Here is a 23576-nt window from a genome sequence, read left to right on the forward strand (position 1 = left end):
CGAAGGGCAGAAGCTCAATTGGGAAAAAGATAAGAAGTTGTTTTATCTGGTAGACTAATTATTCAAAAGGCAGGCCTCTGGAGACAAATTTGTTGTTATGGTATAATTTGCCTCCAGTCCTGTACCAGTTACAGTCATGGTTTTCATCAGTGTGTTTGCCAAGGTGCAAGGCTTTTGCAAAAAAAACCCAAACAAACAAAAAAAACCAAAACCCAAAGATCTGTCTTCCATGAGCAAGGGAGGTGATGTTAGTTACTACCAGCATTCTTGGCTTGTTCATAGGTTAGTTTTCATGCCGCCTCCTAGAACGCAATACAGAGCAAGATGCTGACTGGAGGTTCTACTGCGCTGAGGCTTCATTTCTTGTAATGACCAACTCCTAGGAACTTTGTGTTCTAGACAGATCATCCTCAAGACCTCAGGCTTGGGACATTCCAAAACATAACTATACACATTTGTACTTTCCCTTCAGCTGGCATTGCATTCCAGAAAATAAATGCATTTTTAGAATTAGGAGTTTCTGTGTGATAGATAAAGCAGCAGTTACCTTGACAGATTCCAATTCATCAAGGCAGAGACTGAAGCCCTATAAACTTGAAGCGCTGTGCTGGGTCTGGGCCAAAAGCTCCAGTCTCTAGAAGTTCTGTCGAACAAGCTGACCAGCTTAGAAAGACAACACTGCAGTTAGGCAGCACTGTGAATGTTTTTTCCTGAAGGCTGTGCAGGGCAAGCTTTTACTTGGTTTCTGGAAGTTTAAAGAGATACAGTAACTAACTCTTTTTGAGAAGCTTCCGGACACAGCTCAGAACATCCTGCAATCCTGAACTCAGGGAAACTTGAGGCTGCTCATTCTCATTTTCCAAAGGTTTGTCTCAGAAATTTTAAAGTCATGTGGTGTACTAAAGACTAGACAAGGCATGGAGGTTTTCTAGGCTGCTCCCTTTGAGTTAATTTTATGCCGTTTTATTTTATTTTTTAATTCTGAATCACCACAGTCTTGGTTTGGCTGTATTACTTTGCTGGGCTGTGAAAAATGGATTACATTATTATCTTAGCATGAGACTTTTCTTGCTTTGCTACAGAGGAGTAGCTGTAAGAGTGAGTATGAAATTTTCTCCTTATTTTGCTTCTAAGATCTGTCTAGGAGTTGCAGGTGAATTAATGAGCATTACCTACTGTTTGTTTTTAAAAGAGATCTGGTGGTTTTATAGACACCCATTTGCCTGCAAGAATTTGAGACTTTATTATAAAGAGTTGAAGACATGCTACTAGGTTACTCAAGTTTTGCATTTAGACAATTGCAAGATAATTTTTTATTAATTTGAATTGCTTAGCTGAAAATTGAATTTTGTTGAGAATTCTTTTTGTGTATATCTCACTACCAGAAGGTGATCAAGCCACCCACCTTTGTCTGAAATGTACCACTTTTTTCTTAATAAGTGTAGCTAAATAGATCATGAAATAGGAAATCACTTTTCCTGGTCAGATGTGTGATTTGGATGAAGATATACTATGGACTAATCTACATACAGAAATCTTCTGCAGAACTGCACTTGGGAAACTTCTCTAAGGAATTTTTCCATCAAGCAGCATCTCAACTTTTTTGACATAATCATTAAATTCTACCTGCTGATGTGAAACAGCCTGAACTCGGGGAGAATGTGCTACCAGCATCTGTGAAGGATGCCTGTGAGCAAACAGGTAAATGCAACTCTCCTATCTTAATGTCATAGCAGAGCCTTGGGGAAATGTTTTTACTTTCCCAAAGCTATCCCTTTGGGGGGGGAAGATTTTTTTCCTATGGCAAAAAATACTTTGGAAAGACCAGTGGATTCACCTTTCAGAATTTTGAACTGACACATGCTTTTCCAAAGGTGTTCTCATGCCTTCCTGCTTACCCATGCCACAGAGATCACTGAAACCACCATCTTTTCTCAGTGCTTTCCAAGCACAATTGAGTCCTGTATGAACCTTCAAAATGGATTTTTAAGCGAAGTAATGAAACATCAGTTTGACATACTTCAGTTTGGGAAGCAGTGATCAAGCCAAAATTCATACATCCAGATAAGAGAGATTTCTCTCCCTGCCTCCCACAGCTTGTCTCTGACTACAGCTTAAACCACCCCAGAAGTAGCTTGTTTTTCTTCACACTGTTCATGGATTGCAGTAATGATGGGGAAATGTTTGGTGCTTTTTTTCTTATGGGAGGACTTAAAATCCTGCCTGCTGCTACTTCAGTGAACAAAAAGTTTTCCAACCATGGATTATTTACTCCTAGCTTCCTGAAGTGTCACTGCTTGTGTATAACAGGGTTGCATTGTTAAGTGTCTGTTGAGTTGTTAATGCATGGGTGAGTGTGAGAGTGCAGTGAGCTCTGTGCAGCAGATTTCAGAACCCCTGGAACACTTTAAAGCAAATATGTGTCAGCAGCTTTAAAGCTTATTTGGGTAGTGAATAATTTAACCTTACAAGAGGTATTTTCTGGGTGGCAATAAAAAAAAATAAAATAATAACCCACCCCCAGCCTACTGCAGGAGAGAATAAAATTGGTCGTGGAAGGAAGAGAGAGGAGAGATCAATATTCGTTTTGTCACCTGGATTTGTCAATGGCAGCAGTGAAGCTGGTGAAGAAAGAATATGCTCAGAGAGGTCAACTCTATGAGTGATAAGGGGAGTTAAGAGCAATAGATGGCTGGATAAAACTAGATGAAGAAAGTGAACAGGCTTCTTCAGGACAGGAAGCCTGTAATGGTACTAACAGAGTAAATGAGCCTTTGCTAGAGTGTCACGAAGCAGAAGATTTGACAGACCCAAGTGCTGGTAAGAGGGAAGAAGCAGGTCTTGTGGAAGAACTAACAACCTTGGGTGTGTGTGTTTTGGCCTCAGGACATTCTGTGTGCAGGGATATTCCATCAGTACTAAGTAGCTCCCACATGGCTTTGCTCATGGATGCTGTTCAGAAAGAGATGTGTACATTTTTGCTCAGCAAGGCTTGAAGTGATGGTGGATTTTTGTCTGCATGTATTGGGCAGGAGGGATTCTGCAAAAGAAAAGGCTGCCTTTGATAATGATGAATACGGGTTGTTTTCAGATAGTTAACTGTTGGTGTCACGAGTTGCACTGTGGATGTGAAACTTCACTGACTTTTACCAGCTCAGGTGAGAAAGGTACTTTCACGGGGCTTTTTATGATACTTACTTGTACTGATGTGGCACCTGCCAATCAAGATGACATGAACTGATCTTCTGAACACCAGGTAGCAGTCATTACTTGGTATGCACTGCATTGGCTGCCAGTTGCAAAATGTCATGATTGTTACTGAGAGCCATTTCCAGAAAGGTCGAGCAGCTCGTATTAGGGGCTTCCAGAGCCTTATGTCATGGGGAAACGTTTTTGTTTGTATGTTAATAATAGTACTAGACTCCTCAGAACTTGCGCATGAGCTCATTCTAATTGTACAATTAAGGATCCATGTTTTAGTTTGCTCCCTTCTTCCTTCAAAGCTGAAGGATGTCCTCTTGTATGTCCATCCATGTCTATAATAGAGATTTTGTATGCAGAAGTGGTTGGGGCTCCCCAACACAGGTTGACATCTTGGAAGGGGTTAACAAAGAGTTTCCATGTGGTCAAAAGACTTTGTTCATAGTGGGCGACAGCCCAGATCTTTACACTGCTGACAAGGGCAGTGCTTGCTCTGCTAATTAATACTGATCAAGGAAGCTGTTGACCCACGCTTGCTTCCTGTACTTTTTGCCATGACTTTCTCTATGAAGTACAGAGAAAAGAGCACTTAGTGCTACTATCTCATAAAAAATGGGAGTTGTTCTGAAGCATGGAGGTGTGAGCAGCCTTTCTTTCCTTTTACAATAACCATTAGCCTCTTTATCTGACAAAATCATAGAAAGCAGCAACCTAAAAAAAAAAAAAAAAGTACTAGTTTTCAGGGTTGGTGTGTGTGGGAGCAGTATAAAACTCAGGAGATGGCTCTAGTTACCTTACTCAATTTATTCTGCTGGGTGTTTGTCTACACCCCTCCCCCTGGGTAGCTAAGTGGGCTGTGTCTCCTCAGCACTGTGTTACAGAAGATAGAAGGAGAACCTGACACTTGGGGTGGAAAGTGGGTAACTTGTGCCAGCTCCCCCTTCCTGTGGGAGGGAGTCTCCTCCATTCTCCCTCCCCAGGTGGATGTTTGTCTGTACCCAATGGGCTTTGCATTGTAGAAAACTCCAGAGCGTTTGATCAGCAGAGCTTTTGACCATGGTCTTCATGCCAGGGTTTGATGAAGCCTTTTTGGCCACCATGAAGATTTGGAGAGGATATTAATTTCCTGACTTTATCTTTTCTGGGAAGTCAATATTAAATGGAGGGGTGTGGGGTGGAGGGGAAGCAGGAATGGTCTGCGGTAGCCTGCATTGCTGCTGAGGAGATGCCTGGATCATATTATGCCTTTTTATGCCCACATATCATTCATGTCTGTAGACTAGAAGTGACAGATTTATGGATAGCTGATTGCAAGCCATTGCCTGAGTGAAGGGAGGGTTTGGAGCTGGTGCTGTAACGGGAAACACTGCTCAAAGATCCTGCTGTGGGGGCTTAGAAGTATGCAGCTGAAGGAGTGAAGAGTTATGGAACGGGGAGATTGTGGTATGCACCTTCACCCCGAGAACCCGCACTGAGGTTGTATGCTTGCCAGCTCTTCTCTGCTCCCCGGTATGGTGTCTTTGCTAAATGCTGCGTCTGTTGAGCAGCAAGAGGATGGGTGAGTGAACCATAACAATTGCTGCAGCCTCAGTCTGTAACATCTTGTTGGGGCAGCAGCTGCCCTTTGCAGTGCTGAATTTGTACAGAAGCACCTGGCTGGCCGTTGTGAGATGACTCTTTAGACTCCAGCATCCGATGAGGTGGCTGGGCTTTGGGCATCTGCTTTTTCCCTGTGGAGTTGCTGTAAATAGCAGAGGCATCCCACCTAAGTGGATTACAGAATCAGAGAATCTTAGGGGTTGGAAGGGACCTCAAAAGACCATCTAGTCCAACCCCCCTGCCAGAGCAGGGTCACCTAGAGTACATCACACAGGAACGTGTCCAGGCAGGTTTTGAATGTCTCCAGCGAAGGAGACTCCACAACCTCTCTGGGCAGCCTGTTCCAGTGCTCTGTCACTCTCACAGGAAAGAAGTTTTTTCTGATGTTTACGTGGAGCCTCCTATGTTCCAGTTTGCACCCATTGCCCCTTGTCCTATCACTGGACATCACTGAAAGAAGCCTGGCTCTGTCCTTCTGACACTTGCACTTAACGTATTTGCAGACATTGATGAGGTCGCCCCTCAGTCTCCTCTTCTCCAAGCTAAAGAGACCCAGCTCCCTCAGCCTTTCCTCATAAGGGAGATGTTCCACTCCCTTCATCATCATTGTGGCTCTGCGCTGGACTCTTCCAAGTTCCCTGTCCTTCTTGAACTGAGGGGCCCAGAACTGGACACAATATTCAGATGTGGCCTCACCAATGCACAATAGAGGGGGAGGAGAACCTCTCTTGACCTACTAACCACACCCTTTCTAATACACCCCAGGATGCCATTGGCCTTCTTGGCTACAAGGGCACATTGCTGGCTCATGGTCATCCTCCTGTCCACCAGGACCCCCAGGTCCCTTTCTCCTACACTGCTCTCCAGATTACCTCCATCACAAGCCAGCAGCCCTAAAATACGATGCTTTCCAATGTGTTACCTCATCCTCTGACTGTTAAAGATGTCAGTGATACTGTACAGCCTCTGGCAGCTGGGGTCCCCCAGCTCAGGCACCATGATGTGGGTTTTGATGCAGCTGAGCATCTCACACACAATCCATCTGCCTCATTTCCCAGGCCTTGCTATATCATAGAATTGGATTGGTTGGAAAAGACCTTTAAGATCATCGAGTTTAACCGTTAACCTAACGCTGCCAAGTTCACTGCCAAGACAACCCTCTCCCTCAGCACCATGTCTACAAGTCTTTTAAATACCTCCAGGGATGGTGACTCAACCACTTCCCAAATTTCCAGTAAAACATCCCCGTTGCCCCTGAAAGCTGCTGTAACCCACTTAAAAAGTGGGTGAGAGGGATGGATGCACACCTGGACATTTTGTCCCATCTATCTTAATTTCTCCCATTAAGTTTAGGCGTTTTTTTTCCTTGCTCCGCAGTTTCTCCCAGCAATGGATGAGCTTATTTCTGTTTGGCTGCCCCTGGAGTGATGATTAATTCAAGGGGAAATAACAATAATAGTAGTAACATTAATCAATTTCATTGGTTTTGTTTGTTTTACTATCATAATCAGAGCTTTTGCAGCCCAAGTGTGGCAAGAGGGAGAGGAACTGGGTTCTCTGCCCCCGGCGGACCCCGCAGGCCTGGCCAGAGGAGGGGGGCTGCGGGGTCTGCCAGGGGCGGGGCAGAAGAGGCGGGCGCGGACTTGACTGGCTGTCCTTGCCTTGAGTGACAGCGGCTCTTCCCCCCGAGTCGCCTCCCGCGGCGGCCGGGGCCACCGGCGCTGAGCTGTGCCCGCAAGACCGGGCAGCCGTACCGGCCTCTCCGCCGCTATGGGCCGCGGGTCCGTCCCGCTCCGCCGTTTGCTGCTCTCGCTGCTGCTTCTACCGGCCGCCGGGACCGGCGGAGGAGCGGCCGCCTTAACGGGGGGGGAACCGGAGACGGTGGAGGAGCTGATGGAGTACCGCGACCCTTGCAAAGCTGGTAGGGGAGCGGGCGGGATGCAACTCCGGGAGAAGTTTGCAAGCACGGAGGTGGTGGGACAGGTGTCCCTGAAAAGAGCTTCTCGGTACCCCCGTGCTGTCCGGGAGCGGCCGCGGCGGGAGACCCCACCCCGCAGCATCCTGCTGCCCTCCCAAACCCCAGCGGGCACCCGGCGAGCCCCCCTGCTGCTCCCCGTCCCGCCGGTGCGGGAGGTTTCTGGGTGCTCCCCGGCCCGTCGCCCCGCCTGCCCCGTTTACCTGCGGTTGCAGCCCCGGGTAGGAGGTTATGCCTGGGGTTTAAAAAAAAATAATTATCCCCACGTTCCCCCATCTCTTCACTCCCCCAGCTGTTTTCCACCTCTCCCACGCGAGATGTTCTCTGCAAAGCCAGGGAAATGCCCAGCAGAGCTTTGCATTTGGCTGTCGGGTGGTGGATTGTTGGGTTTTTTTTCTCCCATATAAGTTTTTTCTGTGCATTTTTGCAGCTTGTTGGCAGCTGTTTCAACTTGTCCCGGGGTCTGTCCGGCCCGAAGTTGCGGGTTGTGCCCCGGAGCGGCCGCACACGCTGGCTCTCGGCGGGATCCCCGGGGCTCCCCGGCGGGCAGGGAGCCGGGGCTGCCAGCCCCGGGCACCAGTCGGGCCGCCTGGTGTGTCCAAATACTTTGTAGATGCCTGTGTGCAAGTTACTGCATCCTCTCCAGGAAGCCTCCAGCTGCTCCATCCATCCCTCTTTCAGAGTTAGACTGCATTCGGTTGTTTTTGAGCTCGTTGTAACCCTTTTCAACTGTTTGATTTCTCTGAGAGCTTCTGTCATCCCTAATACTTTAATTTCAAGGGAATACAAACCCAGATTTTCTCTTTGGAGGATGGGGTGGTACTCTTGATTTGACTGTTACTCCTTTTGGTACCAGCTGTCAGTGAACACTGTGGTCTTGTGAACTGCTTCTCTGCTGGGAAATTGGGAATCGATACCTTGTTAGTTTTGTTTCAGCTACAGATGATTTTGTGCAAAGTTTTATATTCTTAATACTGTAAGAATCAAAAAAAAGGAAGGAGTTTCCTTGTGTGTGGTGTTCTTGGTCTTTTCAGTTGGGGCTTTGCTCCCCAAATGCTCTCCTAGCTGTTCTTCAGTGTCCCTTGGTGATAGCTTCACTTGTTATCAGCTCTCTCCTGACTGCTTTTAGGGGACTTGTAGCTGTATCTGCTCCCATAGACCAGCTCTGTCAAGGCAATGTCTGTTAGAACCCCTCTGTCTTGTATAGAAAGTTGCTTAACTGGCCTTGTGTGTGAACTGTATTGTGAGTGGTGGATGTTATTCCAAAATTCAACTTGGTCCTCTCCACAGAGGTTTTTTTTTTGCACAAAACATCCCCTTGATTAGTACTGGATTTAATACATGTTTTTAAAAAAAATATTTTTAATCAATATGGGACCCAACCCACTCAAACATGCTTTGCTGTAGTTGGATCTACTTCTGAGTGGTAATGAATTTGTCTCTCTCTCCACTGAAACTAGTTGTTAATGATATGGCTACGGTTCAGACCTCGAGAAGTGCTTTGGCCTTCCTATCTGAAAATGTATTATCCTTGCTCTCTTCTCAAAAGTATAGCATCATCTCCAGTGCACCTCACTTGCACTCTGCACTGCTGGATATTACTGTCAGGTCAAGAACATGGAGGATGAAGAATGCTCCTTTAAGGACCACATAGAGAACATCTACTTTAATTGACTTACCTACTATGTCAGACAGAGAACCTGTGGGGAAAAAAAAAAAAAAAGAAAAAAGAAAAAATTTCACCAGCCTGTCATTTACTTGCCTTTTTTGCAGTAGGACCTGTTCTTTCTCCTGCAGTCCCCCCATCTTCCGGGCTCTCTACCTCTTGCTTCTGCACATACACAGAGAAGAGCCTGGACTGCCAATGGCAGCTCCTTTTGTTGTACATCCTCACCTCTTCTCCTTGTGGGCAGGAAAACCTTAATGTGTGTTACTCCTGTCAATTAAATTCAGCCAGGGACAATCACAAAAACTATCTTTATATTCTGACTTCTCAGTATTTGCCTCTAATACTTTTCCCATGCCTTCTTTCCAGTAGAAAGGAAGGAGTGAACAAGACCTCTGGAGGTCACTTTTCTAGAGCCCAGGACTGGGCTGGTGTTTCTGACAGCGCTGGTACACACCTGTCTGTGGTGGAGGCTGCCAGGCAGCCTAGCCCAGCATTTCTTTGGCTTTCCTGTTGTCCAGCCTGAGGGTCCAGTGCTGCAGTTTAAGTCTGCCTTTCTTGGCCAGTCTGTGGGAGTGTGGAGGACAGCACGGTGCCTTCTGCTTTGCTGCAACCTTTTCCACTGGTGTGCACTGTTACCAGCTTTCTCAAGTTTCAGTTGTCTTTTCTGTAGAAGAAAGAGGCTCTGACTCTTTCAGTCTGTCCTGACTGGCTTGCTTCCTGGCTCTCTGATCCAGTTTCTCTCCATGTGGACTGAATCAACCTGAAGTGCAGAGCACTTTGGGAACAAGACACTCCTTCCATGCCACGGTCCTGTCTTTGTGCACTGACTGGCTCCAGTTTTTAAAGTCAGCCCCAAAGCCAGCAGGACTTACTCAACATGGACCCGTGTTAGACCCCTGCCTCTTCCTTTCTGCCTGCCCTGCATTTGCAGCCCTCTTCCACTACTAGGCCATCAGCAGAGCTAGGCAGGTGTTCACTGCTGCAAACCACATCCCAAAGGGTTCAGCCAAGATTAATGAGTGAAGAGATGGGTTTCTGCAAGTGAGGCAAAGTGAAGACCCTTCTAACGAAGTTGTTCCTGCAAGATGGGCTATGTCAGGGCTGTTGTCTAATGCTTATATACGAAGTCTATCATGCTCTGTTCCTGATGTGTTGCAGCAGTGACAAGTCGTCTTAACTGCTTTGTGCTTGAGTTTCTCTGCTTGTAGGACAGAGTCAGTGTTTGTCTAGAAGCACAACTGGTGAGAGGTCAAGTCTCACTGTGAAAAACTCAGGTACCCAATGTGTTTTGGGAGGGAAAATTTTTTATGATCTATGGAAACAGAGCTGTGAGACTTTTGATGATGTTTCCATTGCTGCCATAAGTACAGGCTCCTGTGCATGGTCTTGTGGTTGCAGACTGTATGCAGGCTCTTAGCCCACTGCAAAGACAAACTGCTGCTCCAATTACATGTTTTCCAAAGCTCTTGAAACTATAGTGCTTCACTTTTTTTTTTTTTTTTTTTTTTTTTTTTTTTTTTTTTTTTTTTTTTTTTTTTTTTCCTGCAGGCTAGTGGCTGTGACCCAGAGGTTGTGATGGATTTAGATCTGGCAGGTTACGAAGTGAAACCTTGCCAGTTCCTCACCCCTGGAGCTCATGCCCTGAGGTTGAGTGCAGCCTGTCGATGGTTGATCTGCTAGACTGGGAGTGAAAAGCCTGGCACATGCTCCTCTCTGTTGCATTAGCTAAGGGTGTAATAATCTCCAGCAGCAAGGCAGAATGGACAACACAGGGCAGTAACCTCCTAAATCACTGTATCTACAGAGCCACTGGTGTAAACATGTGCCCAGTTACCAGGCTCAGCTGATGGGCCACAACTCTGCTCCTGCTCAACCTCTTAACTCCAACCACCCAGGATTTCCTTCTTCTAATCTGTGGCTGCTTTCCTGTCTTTTTCATAGGGCAGACAGAGAGGGGAAAATGCCTGATTGGCAGATACAGGGGCAGTTGATGCAGGGTTTGAGTTGCCAGGTGAAGTGACAGTGCTGACTGCTGGGTGGGTTTTGCTGAGTGTTGCGGCAGATCACCAGAGCTTTTCAAAGGGAACGGTACAAAGGTTCCTGCCCCCAGATCTGCTCTGTTATAGACGGAAAAATGTCGTAAGCCTGACACGTGATTTGGATAGATCTGCTGCTCCGAGGGTCCAGCTAAGGACACCCAGGCTGGGGTGCAGGTCTGGGTGAGACTGCCTGACAAACGGGCAGCAGGAGGAACTGTGAATGCTTGGTAAACAAAACAAGCACATCCTTCTAGAGCTCCTCAGGGAAAAGTGGAACCAAATTAATTAAGTAGGCTGTCATTTGTTCTGGTAGTTATTTTGGTGCAAGCTTATATGATCTTTAATTTGAGGTGAAGAGCAGAATCTCTGAGGTTCAAAGTGACCTCTAGAGAGGGCATAGTCTGACTGAGTCTGCAAGGGGAAGTGGGAGACATAAATATGAAGGAAAGGTGGGCACTGAATAACTCGTTCCCTGGATGTTACCAGGCTTGAGGACCCCTTCTCTCCAGCAGCAAGCCTGTGATGAGGTTCTTTTCCACTTGCCAAATCAGCAGGTGAGGACAAAAACCCGCAGTTTGGTCTCAGCATCTTTGTTCCAGGGTACCCTGGCTCCTAGTATTGTGCCTCCTGCCCTTTGTGAGTTAGAGGTGCAGTGTTCCTTCCCAAGATCTAGCATTTCCTTTGGGAGGCTGTCTTTCAGGGTGGAGTGCATTGAGGGTGTCCTGTGTTTCTGTCTCCTTTGTTTCTGACTGCTCTGGCTAGGCAGTTTATTCTTGTGTGACATATCCTGTCTGTGGGCTGAAGGAGTCCGGACATGGGCCAACCCGCAAGTTTGTACTCTCAGGCCAAACAGGTGATGCCGTGTGTCTCTGGGCAGGTGTTTGCATTGGGAGACTGGCAGATCTGCCTGCCTAGCCAGCTGCTCCTGAGGCAGAGGCCAAAAGGCTCTAGGGCTCCTGCTGCCTGTGTGTCTCAAGTACCTTTCAGGATGGTTTGAGTTGCAAAGGGCGAATTGCATATTAGTAAAAATGAGCCTTGCAAGCAAGTTCAGCTTCTTTCTGTCAGATTTGATCAGAGATGGTTTTTGCTTTGGGTCATTGCTCACAGTACTCCCAAGCAGGCAGAGCCTGGCTTGGAGTGGCTGTAAAAGGGGAGAGGGGCACTGACAGGGACATAGCACCTGAAAAGTGAGTTAGTCCCTATGGATTTTGTGGCATGCTCAGGATGTGAGCTCAGAAGGGAAAGAACAGAGGCAAGAGGTGTGAAGGGGTGCCATTAGTGAACTGAGCAGTAGTTCCATCTCTGTTTATTTATCACTAGAAAAGTTGTTAGAGAAGCAGTTTGGCAATGACAGTGCAGCTTCTCCTGCCAAGCCACTGCCTCTTTGAGCTTGGATGCTGCTTGCCCAGTTGCAGGGTACCACTGTGCATGTCTATTTCTGCTCCACCTGCCGATTGGATCCACCAGCTTCTGAATGCCCCAGGCAAGAGGTCTCACACCCTGAGTGCAATCCTGAGAGAAGCTCTCACAGAAATATGTAAATTGTGCTTTGCTGTCATTCTGTTCCTCATAGCTCTCCCTCTGTATAGGTACAGCTCCTTTTGTTCTGGAGGCAGCAAATTTTATTTGGGTTGTGGTGCAAACATCTGAAGTTGTGTGCAGATGTTTTTATGGGCAGCTGAGAAATTTGTTGTGAGGAACTGAAAGCCTTGAGGGGGTAGTCAAATGAGAAAGGGGAGAGAAGATCTGCAAAGTCCAGGTTGCTCGGGTTTTGTGTGGGATGCAGATATTTTCTCTCTTGGAAGCATAGATCTGTCACATTTGCAGGGCAACTTGAAAGCTCTTTGCAGGCTGTGCTGTGGATCCAGCCTGCTTAACTCTTGATTAGGGCCTTCCTGCCATCTCACAAGTTGTCCTATTCAGTTTGGCAATGGCAGGAGCACTGCCAGAGTATGTGCCAACCTGCCCTTTGCTTGGGAATTAGAGATTCCTGTGAAGGAATCTCATTTGCATCTTATGGATTTTCCATAAAGCTTTGAAGCCTCTGAGCTGGCGTGGAAAGCTTAAGCAAGTGGCAGTGCAGCTGTGGTGAAGGTTCTGGTCAGTGCCTCTGCCACAGGGCTCTGACTTGTAGGAGATCGTGGTGGGAGACAACAGCTTATCCAAGGACAATCAATGTTGGGCGACAGTGCTTGGAGCTGAACCCTGATCTGCTGACATTAGAAGCCAAGTGTGCTTCCAGAAAAGAAAATTCCCTTCCTCCTTTCTTTGCCACCAATATTTATATGTGTGGTTTGAGGAAAAGGTCTGGGGCATAACCCAGTCTGTGGATTCATCAATGCTGCTGCAAACATTTATAAATAAGAAAGCTCTTGCCAGCAGTTATTCTCCTTATGGTTTTTTCCCCCCCTGATAAGTTACAGGAAGGGTTAAATGCTTAAGGAGGAAGTTGACTGAATCTTTTTGGGTGATCTGGGAAAGAATGAGAAAACAGACTATTCAGCCTTTAATTTACCTGCTTTGGGGAAGTGACAGCAGTTACAGAACTGAAAACAGGTGGGTGAGGACTACTGGAGACACCATCTTTATAGCTATTTAGGATGCAGCCATTTGCCATTGGGGATGCTGTATTTTGCAATGAGGTAGAGCTGCAGCAGAAGATTCCTCCTCAAAAGGAAGGTTTAAGGTGGCTTTTATTGTAATCCTAGCCAAGCACAAGGTAATGGCTGTGGTTTAAAGAAAAAATAACCATGAACCATTTTCTTGCAGCTGAGATTCCCAGGTAGAGAAGCCATTGGCCTGGGGAATTTGAGAGCAAAACCTATGATCACCGAGAAAAGAAGCACTTGAGATCTGGGTCTAAAGTCTTTCCAGTGTCTAGCTGTCTACTTGGGATCTGATAAAAACATGCTTGATTTGTCACACTTCTTGGGGTATTTGGGGTCTGCTTGTCCTGCATGAGTTGTAACACTCAGTTCTATACCTACACCTTGGGATTTAGAAATGAACAGGAGAAGGGATGGGCAAGTTTAGGACAGAGGTCTTTTTGTTTTCCTTAAAGAAGATTGGTAGGGTGGGAAAGAGGTGCTTGGAGTTGTCATGGATGCTTCTCCACAAAGACCTTGTAGAGCTTTTATTGAGCTTGGTAGTCTGGGTGCAGTTTACAGGTGTGTGCCCTTGACTGCAGCCTGCACAGGTTTGATCAGTGAAGACTTGCTCGTTCCTCAGGTGTTCTGTGGCATAAGATTAGTAAGTCACAGAGCCCCAGACAAAGGTATTTGGAAACTGTGCTGTGAGTCTTCTAGCCTTCAAATGTATCCAGAGCTAAGGATTTTGGTTCGAGACACTTTCTGCTTGTGTAATTGTATTATACCTTTGCAGTTGTGCTTGGAGTTTTTATTCTCTTCATGTCCTAACCTCCTGCTTAGCCTGCCTGTGCCTTGATCGGCAACTAACTCTAGAACTACCTGCATCTTACTGGTAAGCCTCATCTTTCTCACTGCTAAAACTGTGCCTGTGAGTTTCTCTCAGGTAAGTGGCTGTGGCCCTGGTCTGGGGAAGAGCTGCGTGACTACAAATACCCACTGCATTGTGTTCAGGCTGACACATTTGTATTTATGAATCTGCAGGTGCTGTGTGCCTGATAGACTGGATTTTCTAGCTTCCTTTCTCTAATACATCAAGGTCTTTTTTTTTTTTTTTTTTTTTTTTTCAAATTGCCTTTGCTGCAAAGACTCTTGAGCTCACTGCCTGCTTTCCTCTGTCCCATGTCTCCCTTTTCCTGAATCTCTCTCTAGTCCTTGGAGTATTGCTCTAATCCTTCTCTTCTTTCTGCCTCAGGGGTTTGGCAACGTTTCTCCCCCAGGCTGTGGGGTCCCCCATCTCCTTTCCCACCCCGGCAGTAACCCGTGCTGTTCCCCTAGTGGTCAGTAGGTTCTTCTGTCCTCACCTACTGAACCTTAACTCCCTGTGCTATGTTGTGCTTTTACTTGCCGTATTGTGCTTGATGAACCAGTCCTGTGCAACAGGCTGTTTGCTGTAAGGGGTGGGCTGGTGCGCCCGTCTCCCCTTTCCTTCAAGAAAGTGGAGGGAAACAGTGGGGCCAGCTTCTGTGAATCAGAGTCCAGAACTGTCTGTGCCAAGATGGTGCTGGCCCTGGGGAAAACACTGACCTGAGGGGGAGGTCTGTGTGCTTGTCTTGGAGACAGGCAACCTTGGAAGGAAGGAGGCACCTCTGATACTGAACTGCCTGATTGTCCTGGATCTTAAGTATTGAAGGTATGAGCCTGCAACATAACTGCTTTCAACTGCTCAGAAGAGATGAATGGTTGAGCAGAAACTGGCTGTTGTTTTGATTCAGCTGCTAGGTCTTCTGCTTGTTTTTTTTCCTCCTTTGTTGTAGCTGAGCTCCCAGAAATGCTGATCTCCAAGGGTGCTTGTACTTTGATGTTCATATCCACTCTAGCACTTCCTGAACAGGAAGGTTCCCTGTCAATAGAAACTGCTTAAATGTGCAAGGAAGCCCTTGATTAAGGAACTCTGTGATTGATTGCTCTTTATTGCCCAGTTTGTTTCAGCCCGGCTTGGAATGGAGAGTAATGTTTAACTGTGCATTGATAAGGAAGCCCACGCGAAGCCCCAGCCACTGGTAAATCACCCTCTGGTTTGACTGATACAAATTGTCAGAGACCTGCAGCTGCTGCTGGTCTATGAATCAGCTCAGCTTTAGACCCAAATGGAAATCTGCATCCCCTCTAGGCATTTTGTATTCGTGCAAGTGTCAGCACCCAAGCAGAAGCATCTGTGTAACATCCCCATCCACAAACCCTGAAGTTGTGTGCAGAGCAAAATTTACCACAGTCTTGTAAGACAGAAGCTTAAGTCTGCTGAGTATTTTATCTCCTCCTGTTGAGAGTCAGTGCTGGAGTATGGTTGAGTCCCTTTGTCTCCTTATTAGAACTTGGTTGATATGGCCCTGGAGGGTGCTGAGAATTGCCTTTCTCTATGTCTCATGTCACAGCTGTGGGTGTTGCCAGTTTCCCACTCCTCATCAGTGCCACTTTCAACTTCAGTGGTATTGCCTGCAAATAGCATTGCCTAAGCAGCAGTGTTTTCATTTGCTCAGAACTCTGGCAAAATCAGCTGGTTTGGTTGGTATTTTACATGCTGAATTTCAGGTGAGACTTGCTGGGTGTTGCTTATTCATTTTGGAGAACAGAGTTTCGAGGAGAGAGATTTGTTTACAGGCTGTGTCTGCCTCCCGCTGCCAGTGGCTGTATCTGGCAGAAGGGCCTGTCCCTGCTCCAGGGGCAGATGTCTGTTGTGGAAGTAGAGAACTGCCTCCACTGGTGCAGGATGCTGTGTGATGAAGGTATTAGTGCAGTCACACATTGGTTTTGCTTTAAATTTCCCCAGATATAAAAATACTTAAATGCACTGGACTTGAAAAGTCAAAACTCCCTCCTGCAGAAATGCCAGCATTTAGTCTACTTTGGAGCTTGTGATGTAGCGCCTTGGGCATGAAGGTAGACTTGAGCGATGTGACATAGAACTCTGTCTCAAACAGCTACCCTGTGCAACAAGTCTACTGTGAGACTTTGTCAAAACTAGGTAACCAGGGACTTACAGTTGCATTAGCCATGTATCTATTGCAGAAGTTGGGTAGTGGGTGGCAAACTAGGCAACTGCTGCTGCAGAGGCTTGGACAGCTGCATGGCAGAGGTGTCTGAGCTGTACTGGAGTCAAGAGGCTCCAGTCTGTGAAACAGTTGATTCTGGCAGACAGTGCAGGAACTTAATAGAATGATCTACAAGTCAGGTGTGCTTGAAAAGGATGGAAATAATGCATCTGCATTTTCCTTGTTGAGTATCTTTATGCCTAAGTAGGTAGCTTAGGTGGCTTGTTAGTAGCTCAAGCTGGCTGTGGGCAGGGGAGTGATAAAACAGCAAGGGTCTGCAATTCTTATATGGAGCCTGTTGGCAGGGCTCCAGCCAGAAGAAAATGTGTTTCAAAGTTACATGCTTTGAATGTGTTTGATACTTCAGAGGTCTAGTTCAGGCTTCTGTGGCTATCAGATCTTGTACCCTGCCTCATCTGGATGTTTCTCTGTTAGTTTGCCTCCTGCCTATGTGTTTCTGACAAGAGTAAGGCACAGTCCTTTACCCAAAAGTGAGTTTACAGAAGTTTTGGCCACTGGGCCAAGAGCTTTTGGAGTTATTTGCACAGCGTTACTCTGGTGTGTCTGTTTTTTGTGGTTCTATTGCAATTAGTCAGATCACAAACCTATAGATTGTTTTGTCCATGCTGACCTGGGAAGGCAAGGATGGTCTGATTCTTGGGGTTGACCCATGGGGGATGTGGTGGCTGGGGTGGTCTGCTGCGCTGTTTTTGTCCTGGAAGAGAAACCTGGTATTTGCTGGGCTGTTGATTTTGGGAGTGTATTTTGCTCAGTGATGCTCTGAGCTGCAGCTGGCCCATGCATCAAGCTACAGATATGTTGTGCAGTTGACCGCTGCCTGGATTTAATCTCTAACCTTTGATTGTTCTTGAAAGCATGTTCTAGGGATTGCATTCCCACCCACACTGCTCCTGTGACCCTTTCCATTTCCTGGGTGTCTAAGTACAGAACAGAAAAGATTCATTAACCTGGCAAGTAACCTCCTTTTATGGGGGAAGTGATTTTCTGTCACGCTCTGTTAGAGCCTATTGATTTCTGTTTTTCCCCTCTTTGGCCTCTTCTGCCATATATTCTCTTCTTTGTCATGCTTCAGTAGGAAGGTGATATGTGATATGCTGGGTTTTTGTTGTTTTTTTTTTTTTTTCCTGGGCAGAGAGCTGGAATCTCCTAAGGCCATTGCTTGAGTGCTCAAGTCTGCCTTTTCTTGGAAAGCTTTGTTGTCAAGGTAAACTGCTGGTTAGTAATGGGATGTTGACACAAGGAGTAAAACCTCCTGGCTGCCCTTTCTTTTTTTTTTTTCTTTTTTTTTTTTTTTTTCCCCTTGATGCTGAGAAGAGCATTTTCTGTCCTTTTGCCCTCTCTGCCCATTGTACAGTCCCTCAGACTGGCAGAGGTGTGATGCATTTGCTATCGGTTTTGCAAGCATGCATGAAATGTGGACCCTCAGACTGCTCCTTCTGTCCTCCTGGGCCGTGTTGGCAGCTGGGTCCTGATGCTTTTGCAGTGCCTCTGTGTTTCACAGCGACACCTCTGCTTGGGGTGAAATGGAAGGAGCTGCCAGGTTTGAGGTGTCCCACTGGCTTCTCCTTACAGAGGTCGATTGTGGCAAGCATGAGGGAAAGAGGCTTGTCCTTGGAGCTGGATGGGAGGGCATGGGGCTGTCCCCTTTTTCAGGAGAAATGGGACATTTGGTGCAACATCCCACAGAGGAAATGTGGGAAGTGTTTGCTTCCCAACTAATTCCCCTTCTGTGTACACCTTTGTGTTCTTGCCTCTGGACAGTCATCTTTATGCTATTGCAGCTATTGCCAAGATAAAATATTACAAAGGCAAATGCTAAATACATGCTGTCTGAGCAAGATATCTCAGTTTTGAGAGGGCTGTTCCTGTTTCCTAGTGTGTTTGATTGTTATCCAGAGCCTTTCTGTGATTCAAGACAGATATTTCACTAGTTGGAGAAACAGTTTTCATTCTAAAAGTACACTTTCACTTTTTCTATTAATTCCTCAACTTTCATGGTTCTTGCTAAATTCCTCTTTGTTATGTATTAATATTTCATGGTAGTCCTGGGTAGAAATACTTCAATTGAAGCATCAATGACTTAAATTCTGTGGAAGCATTGCTGTTTTTTTTAGGCTCTTGTATTGTTTCAGGAAGCCCTATTCTGAAGAAACAGACTTCCTGTCCTTTTGCTGTTCAGGTTCAACTGATCAGTTGATCCTAAAGGAAGATGCATGAAAAAGAGGATGATTAATCTCTTAACAGCTTAGGCTGTGCTTTCCCTAAAATAGGCAAACTCTGAGGGGTAAACGAAGGGATGCAAGCCCTTTTTGCAGACCAAGTGGACTGATCCACAGTGGTGTGGAGAGCTGTACTTCCAGTGCTTAGCAAAACAGAGCTTGGCCTGTTCTAGTGGGAGGTGTCCCTGCCCATGCAGGGGAGTTGGAACTCGATCTTTAAGGTCCCTTCCAAGTCAAAAGAATTTTGTGATTCTGTGCCAGGCTGCTGGAAGGCTTGCTTTCATGGTTCACTACGTTATGTGGGAGAAGGAGAAAAAGCTAAAGGGAAGGGGTTGTAGGGAAAGAGGATGGATGCTTTGGTGAGTGGAATACACCAGGAAACTCCTGAAGACCTTATCAATTCATAGTCTCTGCTTTTACTTGTGAGTGCATGTGGCAAAATAAAGCAACAAACTCAAGAGTGTTAAAATGCAGGGCTGGAGCTCCTCCCCTATGGAGACAGGCTGAGATAGTTGGGGTTGTTCTGCCTGGAGAAGAGAAGGCTCCAAGGAGACCTTATAGTGGCTTTCCAGTACCTGCAGGGGGCCTAGAGGAAAGCTGGGTACTTTTTATCAGGGTGTGTAGTGATAGGACAAGGTGTAGTGGTTTTAGGCTGGAAGAGGGCAGATTTACATTAGCTATTAGGAAGAAATTGAGTGTAAAGGTGGTGAGATACTGGAACAGGTTGCCCAGGGAGGCTGTGGATGCCCCCTCCCCAGAAATGTTCAATAGGTTGGACTTGAGCAAGCTGGTCTAGTGGGAGGTGTCCCTGCCCATGCAGGGGAGTTGGAACTAGATGATCTTTAAGGTCCCTTCCAACCCAAACTATTCTGTGGTAGAGTAGTTTGCCTGATAAAACTTTTAAGGCTTTGAATTTCCAGTTTCTATGTTGTTGAGATTTTTTTAAAAAGGTTTCCTCATGTCCTTCATTAACCCTAAAGATTCCATGTACCTTGAAAGGGGGAGCAGTAATTGCTCCATGTTGACACAAGTTGGAGTAGAGACATTGGAGGGTCTTGTAGCAAAACTGGGAAAGCTGGCAATGTTGCTATCAGCAGAAGAAGCCACCATCAAAGGAACAACTGGATGTGGGACTTGCTAGGGAGGCTTGGAACTCTTTAAAATATGCTTTGGAAGGACGTTTGCTATCTGGTCTGAATGAAGGGCTGAAGCTTGGTGACCTCGCCCTGCGGGACTGTTTTCAAAATGCCAAAGTGTCCTTTCAGTCAATATGAAGGCTCAAAGGGTTGTGTTGAGGGGTGTGCAGGTCTTCCTTCCTGTATAAGGCGTGAACCTCTCTGCTCTGTGGTGTTGCTGTGTGATGGAGGCAGCAGCTTCTGCCTCAAAGACTGGCCTGAGAATGCCATTGTACCCCAGAGAGAGAAACTGAGTGAGCTATGTCCTGGAGGGACTGGAGGTGAGGGATGGGGTTGTGTTGCTGGTGGTGGTGACGCAGAGAGGGTGATGGATCCTGTGCATCCTGGGGCTCTTGTTACTCATTATCAAAAACGTGCCAGCAACCTCTGTTACATTGTCACAAGCCAAGGTCCTGGCATTGTCTCCATCCCCCTGCCTTGCCCCGAATTTTGCTAACATGCATGAATGCAGAGTCCTGAAATTCAGGTTCATGGTTCCAAAGTTCATGGTCTTGAGAGTAAACAAAAAACTATTGTGATGCCTGAGAGCTGGGTACCCCATTAACCCAGAATCATGAATATTTATCATGCTGGATTACAAAAGAACATAGAGACTATATTGTATTTCCTATAACTTTATTTCCATGGTATCTTTTCTTGGTGGGTCACTTTAATGTAAGCTTTGCTTATTTAGTTGCACACTTTAAGCTGATTAACTTTTTACTAATAAAATGTGTGTTGACTCCCTTTGTCCCAGCTCCTGTTTGTTTGTACCTACACTCCTGTGACAAAGAGTCACAGAGAACTGCTTTAAGCTCCGGCCAAATCCCCCTGCTGGAAGCTTTGAACGAACTGAATGCCTCTGGGGGTGATTTCAGCCTTGCATTTTCTCTCTCGCCCTCTTTGCTGCCTGGACGTTGGGCCCGGCAAAGCAAGCTCTTCTGAACACCCGCTCCATTTTTGAAACTGTTTGTGGTGCTTTGGAGTTTGGCAGGAACAATCCAGCCTGCTATTGTCATTTTCTGAGCTGGGTCAGAATAAAACTACAAGTGGAAAGAGTCAGGGAAGCTTTCCAGCCATGGAGACTGATCTGTGGCTCTGCATGTTCAGCAGTTTCACAGCTGGTAACCACATGATTCCTTCTCTCCTTACCTACCTTGCTTTGACATTCAGTGCCCAACATACTGCATGTTTTACTGTGATTTCTCTCTAGGAACATCCCAGAGAGATGATTGCATCCTGCCATTTTATTAAAGGCCCGCCTTCTCCTTTTCCTCCAAAGACAGTTCAGACCAGAATTTTAAAGTTAGTTTGGGAGACTAAAGGTATGGATAAGCACTTGGAAAATACTTAATTGTCTTTAATGACTTTGAGTAGCTTTGTCTTCCATCTGCTTTCTTTTTGAACCTGCATAAACTTTTAGCACCCGTAGCCTCCTGGGACAAGTATCAGAGCTTAACTGCACTGTCCCTTTATTCTTTTTTTTTATGCACTTGCGAGTCAGTGCATCAAGTGTTGCAGAAGTTTAGTTTGTCTCCCAGTTTCCATTCTTGTCTCCTTTTAGACCAAAGCTTGCCCTGTGTTGTCTTTGTCTTGGGGAGATTTGGAAGAACACAACTGTTTTTAATAGCAGAAAACACTCATCTTAATGCAAGCAAATCTCTTCTTTAAGAACTCCAAGATCACACTGGCTGGGGGAAAAGAGAGGCAATGTGAGCGCAGTAGCAGCCATGCTCTACACCTGGTGGAAGTTGCTTAGTTTTTCTCTGTAATGTGTTTTGCAGCTTTTAGACCACTCGGGTTTGAGGGATAATTTGAATGTGCCTACTAATTTACTTGCAATGGAGAGGAGATGACCAGAGGAGATTCATGCCATTGCTCCCCCATTGCTTGTTCTCCCCAGGAAAAGTGTTTAACAAATTGTGGTGGGAGCGGATGGGAGGAAGGATGGACAGTGCTGGAAGGGGATATACTCACCACTGTAGTATCTGGGCATCTTCTAGTACTGGAAGCTTGAAACTCCTGTTACTTTGTTAAGAGTTTTTGTTGAGAGTTTGTGGCTGAAAGCATGGTTTCAGAAAGCATCTCGTGTTTGTATTTGCCCTGTCAGGAAGGAAATTGTGCCTTCACTGCTGGACCCCTAAGAAAGGTGATAAATAAGTTCTTCTTTACCCAGTCTCAGCTAAGCATTTGGCCATTGTGTTATGGTTCACAACCTGTCCTGATTCTGATGATGCCTGGCAAGCACACAGCGACTGTGCACCTCCTTTGGCTGGTTTATACACAGTGTTCTCTGCTAATGGCAAAAGCATATGTATTTAGTGCAGTGCATTGTTTTTTCTCTTCAGGGAATTTTTTGGGGTTTATTTATTGCTTCTAGATCTGTGAAGTTCCCTTCTCCTGGAGAAGCTGGTGAATCATGGTATAGACAAGTGTGCTCTTCCCTGGGTAAAAAACTAGCTGGATGGCTGGGCCCAGAGAGTTGTGTTAAATGGGCTCAAATCTAGTTGGTAGCTGGTCACTAGTGGTGTCCCTCAGGGCTCAGTTTTGGGGACAGTTTTTTTCAGTATCTTTATCAATAATCTGGATGAGGGAATCGAGCACACCCTCAGTAAGTTTGCAGACAGCACTAGATCAGGTGGGAGTCTGATCTGCTAGAGGGTAGGAAGGCTCTACAGAGGGACCTGGACAAGCTGGATCAGTGGGCCAAGGCCAATTGTATGAGGTTCAATAAGGCCAAGTACCAGGTCCTGCATTTCAATCACAACAACCCCAGGCAATGCTACAGGCTTGGGGAAGAGTGGCTGGAGAGCTGCCCAGCAAGAAAAGACCTGGGGGTCCTGGTTGACTGCCCGGTGAATGTGAGCCAGCAGTGGGCCCGGGTGGCCAAGAAGGCCAACAGCATCCTGGCCTGTATCAGGAATAGCATGGCCAGCAGGAGAAGGGAAATGATCGTGCCCAATGCCCAGCACTGGTGAGGCTGCACCTTGAGTACTGTGTTCAGTTCTGGGCCCCTCACTATAAGAAGGACATTGAGGTGTTGGAGTGTGTCCAGAGGAGAGCTACCAAGCTGTTGAGGGGTCTGGAGAACAAGTAATACAAGGAGTGGCTGAGGGAACTGGGGCTATTTAGTCTGAAGAAAAGGAGGCTGAGGGGAGACCTCATTGCTTTCTACAACTACCTGACAGGAGGTTGTAGGGAGGTGGGAGCTGGCCTCTTCTCCCAAGTAAATAATGATAGAACCAGAGGAAATGGCCTGAAGCTGTGCCAAGGGAGGTTTAGATTGGATATTTGGAAGAATTTCTGTACTGAAAGAGTGGTCAGTCACTGGCACAGCCAGCCCAGGAGAGTGGTTGAGTCAACATCCTTGGAGGCATTCCAGAAATGTGTAGATATGGCACTTCAGGGCAGGCTCTAGTGGCTGAGGTTGTGGGTTTTTTTGTGGGTGCTTTTTGGTGGAATGTGTAAATTTTTGGGTTGTGTTTGTATTGCTGGTTGTTTGGGTTTTTTGTGTGTTGATGGTTTGACTCTGTGATCTCAGAGGTCCTTTCCAACCATGATGATTCTGTGGAAACATCTCCTGTGTGGGTGAAAAGGGGCCAAACAGTAATAACCCCAAATAAATACCTTGATGTGTTTCCCCTTTCCCTTGTTCTCTGACTCATTGTGCCACCACCTGTCGCTGATCTTGTAACCTTTCCTGTACAGTCAGACCTGGTGAGGAGGCAAAAACAGCCCTAGTATGTGAAGCCATCACCAGGCATAGAGAAACTGGTTCCCCATCTGACGATAACCAGTTACTGTGTGACAGCTGTGCCATGTCCTGGGGTAGGGACACCTTTAATGTGAAAGGGTCCTGTACCAATGCCTACCCAGCATTAAATACAAATAAAGTATAAATATCTGTGCTGGATGCAAGCTGACAGTCTTTCTGTTGCAGTAGTTCCTGCCAGGGATGCAAAAAATTTGTGGATATTTGTACTCTGTTTCCTCCCGGCTGA

General features: G+C 46.3%; 1 protein-coding gene across 3 annotated transcripts in view; it reads left to right on the top strand.

Moving 5' to 3' along the window:
- The first annotated feature begins 6570 nt into the window (after positions 1-6570).
- The window catches only part of TLL2 (tolloid like 2), a 94624-nt gene continuing 77618 nt past the window's right edge, over positions 6571-23576 (top strand). For 2 of the 3 annotated variants that reach the window (XM_051619420.1, XM_051619421.1), the window contains exon 1: positions 6689-6721. In XM_051619420.1, coding sequence (XP_051475380.1) covers positions 6694-6721 — 28 coding nt within the window. In that variant the 5' untranslated portion in view covers positions 6689-6693. Of the gene's footprint in view, positions 6722-23576 lie in introns of all 3 variants that reach the window. The other variant, XM_051619419.1, reaches the window with a different exon arrangement.

Source organism: Apus apus, chromosome 4, assembly GCF_020740795.1.
Source record: "Apus apus isolate bApuApu2 chromosome 4, bApuApu2.pri.cur, whole genome shotgun sequence".
Taxonomy (NCBI): domain Eukaryota; kingdom Metazoa; phylum Chordata; class Aves; order Apodiformes; family Apodidae; genus Apus; species Apus apus.